This window comes from Cornus florida, unplaced genomic scaffold (genome assembly GCF_030987335.1).
Source record: "Cornus florida cultivar Cherokee Brave unplaced genomic scaffold, ASM3098733v1 CherokeeBrave_3.0.0_Hap2_Chr02, whole genome shotgun sequence".
In the NCBI taxonomy this organism is placed as follows: domain Eukaryota; kingdom Viridiplantae; phylum Streptophyta; class Magnoliopsida; order Cornales; family Cornaceae; genus Cornus; species Cornus florida.
In genome coordinates this window covers 56,371,415-56,384,902 of record NW_026775572.1, presented here as the reverse complement: position 1 = coordinate 56,384,902, position 13,488 = coordinate 56,371,415, and the positions used below count along the sequence as shown (strand labels likewise).

Sequence of the window (13,488 nt, the reverse complement as noted above, 5' to 3'; positions counted from 1 at the left end):
CTGCAATGTCCATTGTTGTTTGCTTGAAGATGAGAATGTTTAGACAATTGAAGGTAAAGTTAATTTAATACCCATATAATTGAGTGGATGCTCTCTCCTTCAATCTAGTTGCATTTTGAGTTTTGGCAGTTCTTTGGCTTATTGGATCATACATGCCTCTTGAGAAATTTTGTACAAGAAAAAATTTGTCACTAACCTAAGTAGCAAAGATAGGGACACGGAGATGGTACGACCTAAATCACATAATTCTTCTAAATAGGTGTTACTCTAATGCTTTGCACGTGTTTCCACTTTCATGATATGTGCACGCTCCATTATGTGTGAACATATTTATATATATATATATATATATATATATATATATATTGAGTATGACAATTACAGAACTTCAATTCATTTTCAATTTCTATACTAAGAGCTATTCTTCTAAATATTCTGACGTAATTTAGAAGATGAAATTATGTGATTATTGTAATAATTTTTATTATGAACTTTTATGCAGTTCTAATTTTTATACTATAAGCTATTTTAACATAATTTAGAAGATGAAATTATGGATTATTGTAATGATTGTAATTATATTAATTATCCTACTATTAGACTATTTTGTCCTTACAAATTTACAATTATGTTTTGTTCTATATGAAAAATAATAATAATAATAATAATAATCTCATTGTATGCGTCATTTTTTACCATGTGAATAAATGCCGGCTTTTTCTTAAAGTAAAAAGTTAAGAAATTTGAAATATGTTCAGCATTATTTCTAATATTACAGAAGATGATTTCTCTAAATATATTTTAATGTATATGAGATTCATGTTAGATGTCAGGAAAATGTTGGCGAAGTGTTTGAAAAGTGTTAAAAAATATCAATACGAAGTATTTGCCAAGTGTCTAAAATAATTAAATTAAATTAAAATTTTAAATTATGAACACGAGCATGAAATGCGTTCGAGTACTCGTAAAGTGTCATGTCGCACATGAACATGGTTCATTCCTAGAATTGTTCATTCTTCTTAGTCACAAATTCATTAAACAAACATATGATGGTATAGAGCTTGTATGGCCCAGGCCCCTCTGTTGGACAGTTCAAAGTTCGGTTCATAAATCATTGCTCCGAAAAAAACATCAAACAAGTTAAAAGGAAAATTTTATCATGCGGACTATCTTATATCGGGCAGAGGCCCAGGTTTTTTTTGTTTTTTTAAAAGAGGCCCAGGTTGAGAATCAGACTTTTAGTAAAAAAAACAAGAGACAATATTTTTTTTTTAATAAGTTACCCCAAAAAAAGGGATGCAAAATGAGGATTTTCAGGGAATCACTCATCCTAATACTACTCTCACCTAAATACGTTTAAATGTAAAGTTTTTATGAGATGCATTAGTCTTGATATGATCATATCCCATAGCAAGAGACTTTGCCAATAAAGTAAGTTTCATCTAACACTATTATTAATACTAATTTTTTATTTAATCAACACAATACTCTAAAGTTAGTCACAACTCTAAGGAATTGGCTTTAATGGTGAAGTCCTCGAACTTAATGCCTCACAAAACATTAAGTCTCAAGTTTGAATCCTCTCGAATCCGATTAGTTCTTTAGGAATCATGGCTACAGATACAGTACGAACTTTATCCAACTAATTTATTTTGTGTCTAATTTATATTTTATTGGACATATATATATATATATATATATATATATATATATTGTTTTTAATTCTCGCACGTTATTTATGGAATCAAATTTTATTTATTTAATGCCTTATTAAATTAGTGATGATATAACTACCAAGCCTTTCTAACAATAAAAACAACCTAAAATCTATAAATGGGCCACTACCTGGTTTAAATGGTTTTTAAAATTTCAATCAAAAATTTATTTTTATTGAATTGTGTTTTAAAAAGTTGTTTATATATTTTGGACCCTAAGTGCAAGGCCAAAATTCACTATCATAACAAAAGAAGTATAATAAAATATAATAGGAAAAGGAGTATGTGTGGTGGACTCATTCATTTGAGAAATATAATAATAATAATAATAATGACTATTAGGATGAATAGTGGAGTCAGAAATTCATAGGAATGGTAAATGGGCTGAGTTTGGGTTGATTAAAAATGGGCGGGTCAAATATGGGTCAAGACCTATTTCAACTCGTTTAGAACGGACTAAAAATAAACGGGTCAAAAATGTATAGAGTTTATTTTTTTATTTTTTTTAATTTAATTTTTTTAATTTATAATTTTTTTTTAAATTTTAATTTTTTAATTAATTTTAATTTTTTTAATAATTTTTTTCGAAAGGTTTTAAAATTTTATTTAATAACAAATAATAAAAAAAAAAATCTCAAACTCAGTAATATTTATCGACTCGTTTTAAAGAGAGAAGTGAAAGAAAGAGAAGAAATCTTTAGAGAGAGAAACTTAGAGAGAGGGAATTGATGAGAGACAAATTTAGAGGGAAACAATCGTGAGTGAAAGAATTTTAGAGAGAGAAATGAATTGAGTGCAATATAGAATAGATGTGCGTTAATTATGTAATTGGTGAAATATGGGTTGAATATGAACCCATCTTGACTTTCAAATTAAGTAGTTAAAAATTACCCAACTCATTTTAAACATGTTTCATCTAAAATCATTAAAAAGTAGGCAGATATGAGCAAATTGATGGATTGTGTGACTCATTTTATCACCCCTAGAAATTTAATTATGCAATTATGACAACCCAAATATAATAACATCGGTTTTCAATTTTTTTTTTATTTTTTTTGTCAAATCAAGAATCTAAATCATGTCCTAAAGGCTAACGTGATGACATCCTAACAACTCTATATCATGTATTTTATGTATTGATTTGAATGTAATATTGCATAAACAACGAAAAACGTCACGTGCGGGTGAAATTCATACTTCGTTCATCAACCTTATATTTGTCAAATTTTAAAATTTTAGTAGTCACAAAATAACCTCCTTTATATTATGTATTATGTAATTCATATATTGATTTGATTATAAAAAGTTACATAAACAACGAAAAATATCTTGTGCGAGTGAAATTCATAATTCCTTCATCAACCTTATATTTGTCAAATTTTAAAATTTTAGTAGTCACAAAATAACTTCCTTTATATTCATAAATTCACATTGTCGACTTCTTAATTTAATACAGTACAATCCCAACGCACGCGCACAAAAAGATTAACAGATAACGTGAACCTTCGAGAAAATACCAGATGCCTTTGAGCCCGCAAATATTTTTATTCTGTTTTTGTATGACACACAATCCACCCACCATCCCAAAAAACAAAGATCACAACAATCACGTGACCTCACACGTGGTTTCATCATATCCTTTGCATGGAATATACCACGTGTCCAACACTCTGACGATTCGCAGCATCACCATAATTCATATACAGCCTAATCATCACTCCACGTGTAAACTGTCGCGATGAGTACACCTGCCCAGATGCTCGACACGTGTCCCTCTACCAATATTTATCCCAAGTACTGTTGCTATATAATCGCAGTTGGTCCACCTGATTCCCCTCACCTTTTTCAGGGATAGAATCTCGGCTCTTTCTGTCGGCAAGAAAAATTTTCATTTCCATCTTTTTCCGAGAAAATAGTGACAGGGAAAAAACATGGCAAAAGTTGAGGAACCAATCCTATCTAGACTCGACCGACTTGACAACATTGTAAGTACCAATCTTTTTGGGGTGTGTTTGGATACGTTATTTGATTTAACATTATTTTTCAAATTTGGTTAACATCAATCAAGTAGGATAATATATCTTGTATTTGCGATATTTTAGAACAATTTTAATTTTAATTTTAATTTTAAAGCGTATTATATACAGTATAATTTAAATGTCCTTAATAATTTTTCTTTAAGCAAAAGGATTTAAATTGGAAGGTGAATTTAGTTTTGTAAGCTTTTATTAAGTGGTCACGATCATTCACACAAGTGACACGAATTGTGTTTTAATCGATTTATGTATGATTTTCAGTTGAGGCAATTGGAGGAAATTAGAGGGCATAATAGGTCAGCAAGGAGCTCTTGTGCATCCACACCGTCGAGTGGGACCCTCACAAGTGATGGTCAGGCCTCGTCCGTTGATTTCTCTCCGAAGAGCCTAGAGAAGCACTGCCGTCCGATTGACGACGTGGTCATGGAGACTGAGCACAAAGGAACGCTTATTGAGAGGGTGGTTCGAGTAGAACAGCGTGTGCTAAAGGTATGAGGTATCTAATTAAATCCATACAAATTCATCATGCTTAAAATGACCTAGTAGAAAAAAATATTAATGCATAATTTAAGACGATGACATCATCAATTCGTCTAATTAATTGCTGATATATTTTAATATCAAATTATTGGTCCACGATTGAACACTCAAATGGATAGTTGAATAAAATTCAACATCTCTAACACATTTGTTTACGTGTAAAATCATAATCGGCTCGAAACTAAATTAATGGTTCTAGTGGGAGTAAAAGTACATATGATAATGGATTATATATATATATATATAAGTTGATCTGATGTGTGTGATGTATTGTATCAGCTGTCTTTGCAGATAGAAGAAGAATTAGAGACGGAGAAGAAGAGAGGAGAGAAGTTTCGACACCATCTTTGTCAGAGAAAAAAGCACACAAGAAGAGTTTGAAGCAATTGGTCAAGTCTTGTGTCAAAGGCAGTGGAGCAAAACATACAGGGGGCTGATTAGTCATTCCATTCAGTATGTTAAAAAAAAAATATCAAATGGGTAATAAAATTATAAAATTATACATATTGTAAAGATAAATATGTTAAAAAAAATATATCAAATGGGTAATAAAATTATATTATTGTTTTATTTAATGGACGAATGATAAAGAGGGTTGACCATTATCTGTCAAAAATAAACATTATTGAGGGGTATAAATATAATATAATATTATAACATAATATAATAATATAACATTATTCTCACCCCTCTTTTTAACAATTGTTCTCCATTTGTTTTTTTCTTTAAAAAAAAAAAAACATTTGACAAACAATTTCTAAATTGATTAATGCATCATTTTTTATTTTATAATATATTAATTATATTTTATATTATAAACTTTCATTTTATAATATAATAACTATAGTTTATATTCTAAATTTTAAGACGGTTGCTTTCTTTATTTCTTTTATAGTTTTCCTTTCTTTATTTCTTTTATAGTTTTTTACGTCAAAAGAGAATTTATTTAACACAAATATTTCATTTTTTTTAGTCTTTTCAAAAGAGACTAGAAATATTAAAGATTGAAGATTGAAGACAGAGTGGGATATCAGAAAGAGTTGTTGTGTAATTTGAAAAAAAAAAATCATTCACTCCCAGTGAAATTAAGATTAAAAGTGTTATTTGCTTTTCAAATGGGAATGCGAATATCGCATATTATTAAATTATTAAAATAATATATATAAATCAAAAATATATTTTGAATTTATAAAGAGTAAAGAAATTCACGCTTGCATAATGGAGAGAGCACACACTTGTGTGTTATGTTAAAGCCTTTGTAATTTTTATACATGCAAGTTTAACGGACTATCATGGCGGAGCCAGAAATTCAATTAGGGTAGAGGAATTTAATTTGGGGAGGGGGTGTTGCACCATTCTGAATTCACAAGGAGAGTGTTGCAGTGTAAAGAAAAGAAAAAGATAAATTCAATTAGGGGAGGGGAATTCAATTTTTTTTGTGTGTTTGTTGGAAGGGGGATAAAATACAAAATACAGAGTTGCAAGATAGGAATAAATTATATTCAAGATATAACTTCAGTCCTAACATAAGTTGATGACAATATATAAAACAAAATAGGAAATACAAAATAAAATATGAGATACAGTGTTACAAGAGGGGAAGAAAGGAGAATTAAGAAATTGATGAGGAAGACATTTTAGTTGTATATTAATATGATAGATATGGTACATACTTTATTTAAATTACAAAACACACCATTATACCAAAAGGCATGATTATAAATTGTAGTTAACGGTGTTAAAAAATAATCATGTTTTTAGGTACCAAATTAATTCGCAGATTACAATTGATCGTTTTATTAAACCTGATTTAAACCTTTTAAAGGTAACAATTACAGAAAAATCGAGGAGCTACAATTTATATGTTTAATACGAATATCAGGTATGGAGTCAGGATTTTAAGTTGGGGGCACAATGTACTTGATAAAAAAATGTGTGTGTGTGTGTGTGTGTGTATAGATCAACTAAGATGGCAAATATACGTTGCACGCAGTACATACATATATAATCTCAATTTGGGGAGAGGAATTCAATTTGGAGAAATTCAATTAGGGTAGAGGAATTCAATTTGGGGAGGGGGTGTTGTACCATTTTGGATTCATAAGGAGAGTGTTGCAGTGTAAAAAAAAGAAAAAGATAAATTCAATTAGGGAGGGGAATTCAATTTTTTTTGTGTGTTGGTTGGAAGGGGGATAAAATACAAAATACAGAGTTGCAGGATAGGAATAAATTATATTCAAGATATAACTTCAGTCCTTACATAAGTTGATGACAATATATAAAACAAAATAGGAAATACAAAATAAAATATGAGATACAGTGTTACAAGAGAGGAAGAAGGGAGAATTAAGAAATTGATGAGGAAGACATTTTAGTTGTATATTAATATGATAGATATGGTACATACTTTATTTAAATTACAAAGCACACCATTGTACCAAAAGGCATGATTATAAATTGTAGTTAACGGTGTTAGAAAATAATCATGTTTTTAGGTACCAAATTAATTCGCAGATTACAATTGATTGTTTTATTAAACCTGATTTAAACCTTTTAAAGGTAACAATTACAGAAAAATCGAGGAGCTACAATTTATATGTTTAATACGAATCTCAGGTACGGAGTCAGGATTTTAAGTTGGGGGCACAATGTACTTGATAAAAAAGTGTGTGTGTGTGTGTATATATATAGATCAACTAAGATGGCAAATATACATTGCACGCAGTACACACATATATAATCTCAATTTGGGGAGAGGAATTCAATTTGGAGAAATTCAATTAGGGTAGAGGAATTCAATTTGGGGAGGGGGTGTTGCACCATTCTGAATTCACAAGGAGAGTGTTGCAGTGTAAAGAAAAGAAAAAGATAAATTCAATTAGGGGAGGGGAATTCAAATTTTTTGTGTGTGTTTGTTGGAAGGGGGATAAAATACAAAATACAGAGTTGCAGGATAGGAATAAATTATATTCAAGATATAACTTCAGTCCTTACATAAGTTGATGACAATATATAAAACAAAATAGGAAATACAAAATAAAAATATGAGATACAATGTTACAAGAGAGGAAGACGGGAGCATTAAGAAATTGACGAGGAAGACATTTTAATTGTATATTAATATGATAGATATGGTACATACTTTATTTAAATTACAAAACAGATCATTGTACCAAAAGGCATGATTATAAATTGTAGTTAATGGTACGTGTTAAAAAAAAATCATGTTTTTAGGTACCAAATTAATTCGTAGATTACAATTGATCATTTTATTAAACCTGATTTAAACCTTTTAAAGGTAACAATTATAGAAAAATTGAGGAGCTACAAATTATATGTTTAATACGAATATTAGGTACGGAGTTAGGATTTTAAGTTGGGGGGCACAATGTACTTGATAAAACAATGTATGTGTGTGTGTGTATATATATATATATATATAGATCAACTGAGATGGCAAATATATATTGCACACAGTACACACATATATAATCTCAAATAAAAAGAACCAAGACAAGAACCAAAATATCGATTAATAATATTTTTTATTAAATATGATTACAATTGTCCTTGACGGGTTTTCATATTTTGAAAACGATGCATGATAGCTTCGTTATCTATGCCACTGAATATATATATTTTTCTATATACAACCAAGCTATCAATCATAAATTGATCTCCCATACAATTACGCAATTTATTCTTTACAACATTCATAGCAGAAAAATGTCCTCTCTATTGTGGCAGTTGCAGCTGGCAAGACCAACCCAATCGTCACAAGTAAATACACCAACAGATATACCGTATCTCTTTTTGTCTCAACCATTCGTTTTGCAAGAGCAGGAATTCCTTTCAAACCTTTAAAGCTACCATCAGAGCGTACATAAAAAATATAAGTCTCAAGTTGACCATCAAGATCTATGAGCTTAAGTGCAGAAAATTCTTTTGGACAAAATTTAGCAAAGCAAATTAATTTTTGCTTGTCAAAAGCAATAAATGCATCATCTGGACATAGACATGTTACATGAAGAAGCATCTCAGTATTTACCTAATTGAAACGACTATTTAGCTCTTGAAGTTGCAAGTCTATAACAGAACAAAACAAATTAACACGATAGTGATGCAAGTTTGTCTTTTTTTGAGCTTTACGGCACAATCGTCCTCAAGCTATGACCATATCATCCATGTTGGGAACAACAATCTCATGTCTATTACAAAAGGAAGAAACTTGATCCCTCATAATTTGCAATCGTTGCTTATATACTTTGACTAATGACATATCATTCACAATATTTTGATCTTTCCTTTGTAGTGCTTTTGATAATTCATTTGCAATTTTCAATACTGTCTTCAATAAATGGATATTAAATACGAAACTAAAGCATTGCATTGCCTCAAGCAGAATATTTGTTTCACCTCTTTGATCGGAACTTAATCCATCCTCTTCGATATTCTCAAGAACACCAATTACAGAAGGAAACATCATAATCAAGCTAATTAAAGTACCATAATGTGAACCCCAACAAGTGTCTCCAGGACGTATAAGGGAAATGCTCTGATTTAGGTCTCGCCCACTTGAAAGCTTGCCTCTATTAATTCCCTCAATAACTTCGGCAACTTGTTTCTCTCAAAGCATATCATGACGTTTACATGAGGCTCCAACTACATTCACCACATTACCAAGTAATGTGTACAGAGTTGAAATCTGAGAATGTTTCTTTGCCACACCCATAAGAGCCAAATGAAGTTGGTGAGCAAAATATTGAACATAAAAAACAAATTCATTCTATTTTAGAATAAGCACTTTTAGACCGTTAAACTTGCCTTGCATATTGCTGGCCCCATCATAACCTTGCCCACGCAGTCTAGAAATGCTCAATCTATGTCTAGAAAATAAATTATCAATGACCGTCTTCAGTGAAAGAGCGGTTGTATCCATAATATGTACTATACCAATAAAACGCTTGATAAGACTTCCATTCTTCACATAACGTAAAACAATAGCAATTTGCTCCTTTATCGATACGTCCTGAGATTCATCAACTAAAATTGAGAAAAATGCATCTCTAATATCTTTGATGATAAAATTGATGATCTCTGTTGCAGCGGCATTAATAATGTCTTTTTGAATATCAGGTGACGTTAATTTCAAATTTGCGGGAGCATTTTCCAATACAACGACTCTAACATTTTCATTGTGATGGGCATGAAATTTCAAAAGTTTGAGAAAATTCCCTTGATTCTTTGAATCCTCAGATTCATCATTGACATGAAATCCAAGTCCTTATTGTAAAAGATATCTGATACATTCAATTGATGCATTCAAATAAGTTCGATATTCACTTTAAGATTAGTCCGACTGCTTGGAGAAACTTGTTTGAATGTGTTGCTTTTAGTTCATCAATGCTTGATACGATCTCCAAGCTCAGTTATAGACAAACTTGTGTGGCTAACTGTAACTAGCAACTACAATATACTTATTTAAAAAAAAATAAAAAAATTGCATTTATACAAAGTTAATAAATTCCTCTAAAATTCTGAATTCAAATATTTAATCTAATATGAGACAATGAAACTAAAAAACATTATTGTTTAAAGGTTTATGTGCTAAAGAAAATTCCAAGTCATTTATTGTCCAAAAAAAAAAAAAAAAACTTATAACAAGATATTACTTATAGAACAAAATTCAACCAACAATAACATCATATAAATAGAATTTGTATCCTTCTTATTTATTTAAGATTCTAATTTAAGTAATTTAATCACATAAATATTTGAAAAAAAAAATTTACTATTAAATTATTGTGATATATTTATTGGGGTGAGGACATAGAAAAATTGTGGTAGCCATGGCACTGGCCATGGTTGGCTCTCAGGTGTGGGATTAGGGGAAAAAAAACAAAAAGAGTAACTTTAAAGGAAAAACGGAATATATAATAAAAGGAAGGAAACCATGAAAAGAATTTTTGAAAAGAAAAACTTTAGGGTTTATTTAATTATTTTATTTTTATTTTTTTGGAAGTTTTTTTTTATGCGTATCCTTGTTAGTGTGGAATGTTCTTCTTATGACCAATCCACCCAATCCCAAGAGGTAATGGCAGATATGCTCCTCAAGGCAATAGGGTTTTTTTTTTTTTTTTTTTTTTTTTTTTTATATTTGAAGAAACATTGAAGGAAAAAGAAAAATAGAAGGAAAATATTCAACAAAATATATAGGGGGTACTGCCATACCAGTGTCGTGGGTCCTTGATGAGAAGCCTCCTAAAGAGTTGATGTTGTTTTTCAGCCGACGATGCAGTCTTCCATAACAGAGAAGTAGAGAGCAACGATTTGACGAACAAGGAAAAGGGTAAATCAAAGGGTTTCGATAGAGTCTCACGAAAAATATTTTATTTTTATAAAATTGTTTTGATTATGTAGGTGAAGGTGCATCAAAACTCTTGCTCCATCATTAATTTAATGGGTAAAAACAAATTACAGGGGGGGGGGGCACCATATATATATATTTTAAAATATATATATAATAGCAAAGGAAAAAAAATTTCACTCCGTCACTGACGAATATGCAACTGAAATCTTTCATAATAAATTTGCAATAAGAGATTTAGTTATACGAGTCTTTTAAATCAAAATTGACAAAATCGAATACAAACTAAATCATGCATATCAGAATTTATTAGCAGCGTCTAAATATATTAATTTCAAAATCTTAGAGTCGTTTTAAATTTTAACAGTGCATTGACATGTGTATATATATATCGTAGAGCTGAAACGGTTATAGGTCCAAAGGGGAAAAGAAGAACGGTGTAATGACCCAAACCCAAGGATCCAGGTTGCTAACCGGGTCCTTACCCAAATCCGAGGTCACACGAGGGTACTATGGTCATTTTATATTAATTTAATACTTTAAGGTCCACTAAGGGTAAAATCGTCATTTACTAAAGTCATTCAACGATATAAATGAGATCCGAGGGTCTCATGGTCGTTCTACGTCATTCTAATGCTTCTAGGATTCATAAGGGTATAATAATCATCTTATGTGGTGAATTAATAATATAGAACCCAAAAGGGTAAAATAGACCTTTACCGTGGCCAAATAGTGATTTAAAAACCCTCAGGGGCAACATAGTCATTTACTAGTAAAAATATAACATTCATACCCTTCAGGGGTAATTCTGTGATTTTTAGGGTCATTCTGTATTTTGACTGAAATATGGGGTCAAATATGTAATTATATTCAAACAACGAATATTGGACATCTGTGCGCACACATGGTGGATCTATACGCGACCATCTGTGCGCACACTTTGGTCATCTTATCGATAATTCGACATTCCAGCTGTGCAAAAAAATTAAAACCCAATCTGTACGCACACTTGCCCCATTTGTACGCATACTTGCTCATCTGTGCGCACACTTCAAGGATCAGTGCGCACAAACAAATGACTAATCGCTTACAATACTAGTCGATGAAAACACACCATTTGCCCATTGTAACACACCATTTACCCTATTACAATGTCACTAATGTGTGTGAACGTGAAAATAAAAAACCCACACTATCATCTAATTCATTAACAATGCATTAAATCTCCAAAATGAATGTGAATCATCATCTAACGATTTTTAAACCTTCATCATTTAATACATACATACCCCAAAAATAAAAAGTTTAAACCAAATGAATAATTTTACAAAATAATAAAACCTCTATGGCTATGATTACAAATATTTCACTTGAAGCCTATAAAAGAATATAGTCGGACACGTACAATAATTGTTTATGCTAATCTACTACAAAGGATGACAAAAGTCCATCACTCTACAACTTCCTTCCCATGTCCTGAAAATAATAAATAAGTGGTGAACTCAACACCTCAATAGGAAATGCTTAAAACACCGGCTTTGGACTCCCTTGAGTCAACAACCAAAGAATCATACTCGGGGAATTATCAAAACCACAATTCACACCATTCATATTAAAAGTTCATCATCACATAATCAATCATTATCATAAATGACAATATGCCATGGAATGTATTGCCTTCCCAACCAATATCCCGGTCCAACACAACACACACCGAAAACCACTAACCGACTTTACCGAGGTGATATTGATTGGTTATCCTTAATTCCAAATCCAGCAACTATTTAGGGCCTAGCAATCAACGTTTCACGTCCAAATCTGGCATGTGCTCTCTCTAAGTCGAATTAGCCCCGGGCTCACAAAACCCGATTCCTTTCATAAGTCATTTTCCTAACCTTTTCCAAAATACTTCCCTTTAAAAACCTTTCAACCACTATTCCCCAACCATGCTCATGTCGTGAATGAAATCATGCATTACAACATTAAATTAAAATAACCCACGCTTTCATCAACAATTTAGCATACTTGATCTCAATTTCAAAACATTTCATCAATTTCAACATTAAATCTCAAAATAACAACTTTAACAAGTAACATGCTTTCACAACAACATAATTAGCATTTAAAGCATATACTTAATAACATCTATAATATGATTTCATCATTAAGCATAAAGATATCATTTCAACTTCAAAGTCATCAATTTGTACACATAGCATGTTCTCAACAACTCTACCTTAAACATGTATAAACATAACATTTTCCTCAAGAACAAATAGATCACCTTAACATCTAATAATCATCATTCAAGACAATTAAGACATGAAATCAAATAGAGAAAACTCAAATGAATCTAAAGCATGATGAGTTAAGCATCCTTACCTCAAGAAAGCAACCCAAAGCCAAGAACTCCAAACTCGAAATCCTCTAAAAGCTAGCAAGACCGGTGACAAAATGTTGCTCTTGCCATGATCTACACTTTCTTTAACTATAGCTTCTCACAATTCTCACCCTATCATGGTGAAATCGTAGAAAGAATGAGGAGAATAAAGAGAGAGAAATAAGAAAGAAGATGGAAGAGAGAGAGAGATAGACGAATTAGAGAGAGGGGGAAAGTGATGTGGGTGATGGTGGTTAGTGGTGTGTGGTCAAAGAATCCCAAAACCAATTTCTAGCCATTCAATTTGGGTGGCTCACAATTGGTCTTCCATCATTGACTTGCCAATGTACCAAAATAACTTTTCTCAAACCAATCAATCCCACAAATGTCCGTTAAATATATTATCTCACTAACTCATTCACATAATTACACATATATCCCCAAATATAC

At 31.0% G+C, this 13,488-nt stretch overlaps 1 protein-coding gene across 1 annotated transcript; it reads left to right on the top strand.

Moving 5' to 3' along the window:
• Window positions 1–3,646: 3,646 nt before the first annotated feature.
• On the top strand, window positions 3,647–4,672 carry LOC132296263 (uncharacterized). The gene is made up of 3 exons (XM_059794474.1): window positions 3,647–3,700; window positions 4,013–4,240; window positions 4,583–4,672. Exons 1-3 carry the CDS (start codon window positions 3,647–3,649, stop codon window positions 4,670–4,672), a joined length of 372 nt encoding a protein of 123 aa, XP_059650457.1.
• Window positions 4,673–13,488: the final 8,816 nt, after the last annotated feature.

Excerpts from the sequence above, each read along its gene's own strand:
- LOC132296263 (XM_059794474.1), top strand. The coding sequence starts at position 3,647 with ATGGCAAAAGTTGAGGAACCAATCCTATCTAGACTCGACCGACTTGAC. Across the intron at positions 3,701-4,012 it reads TCGACCGACTTGACAACATT|TTGAGGCAATTGGAGGAAAT; the intron begins GTAAGTACCAAT and ends TATGATTTTCAG. Across the intron at positions 4,241-4,582 it reads TAGAACAGCGTGTGCTAAAG|ATAGAAGAAGAATTAGAGAC; the intron begins GTATGAGGTATC and ends CTGTCTTTGCAG.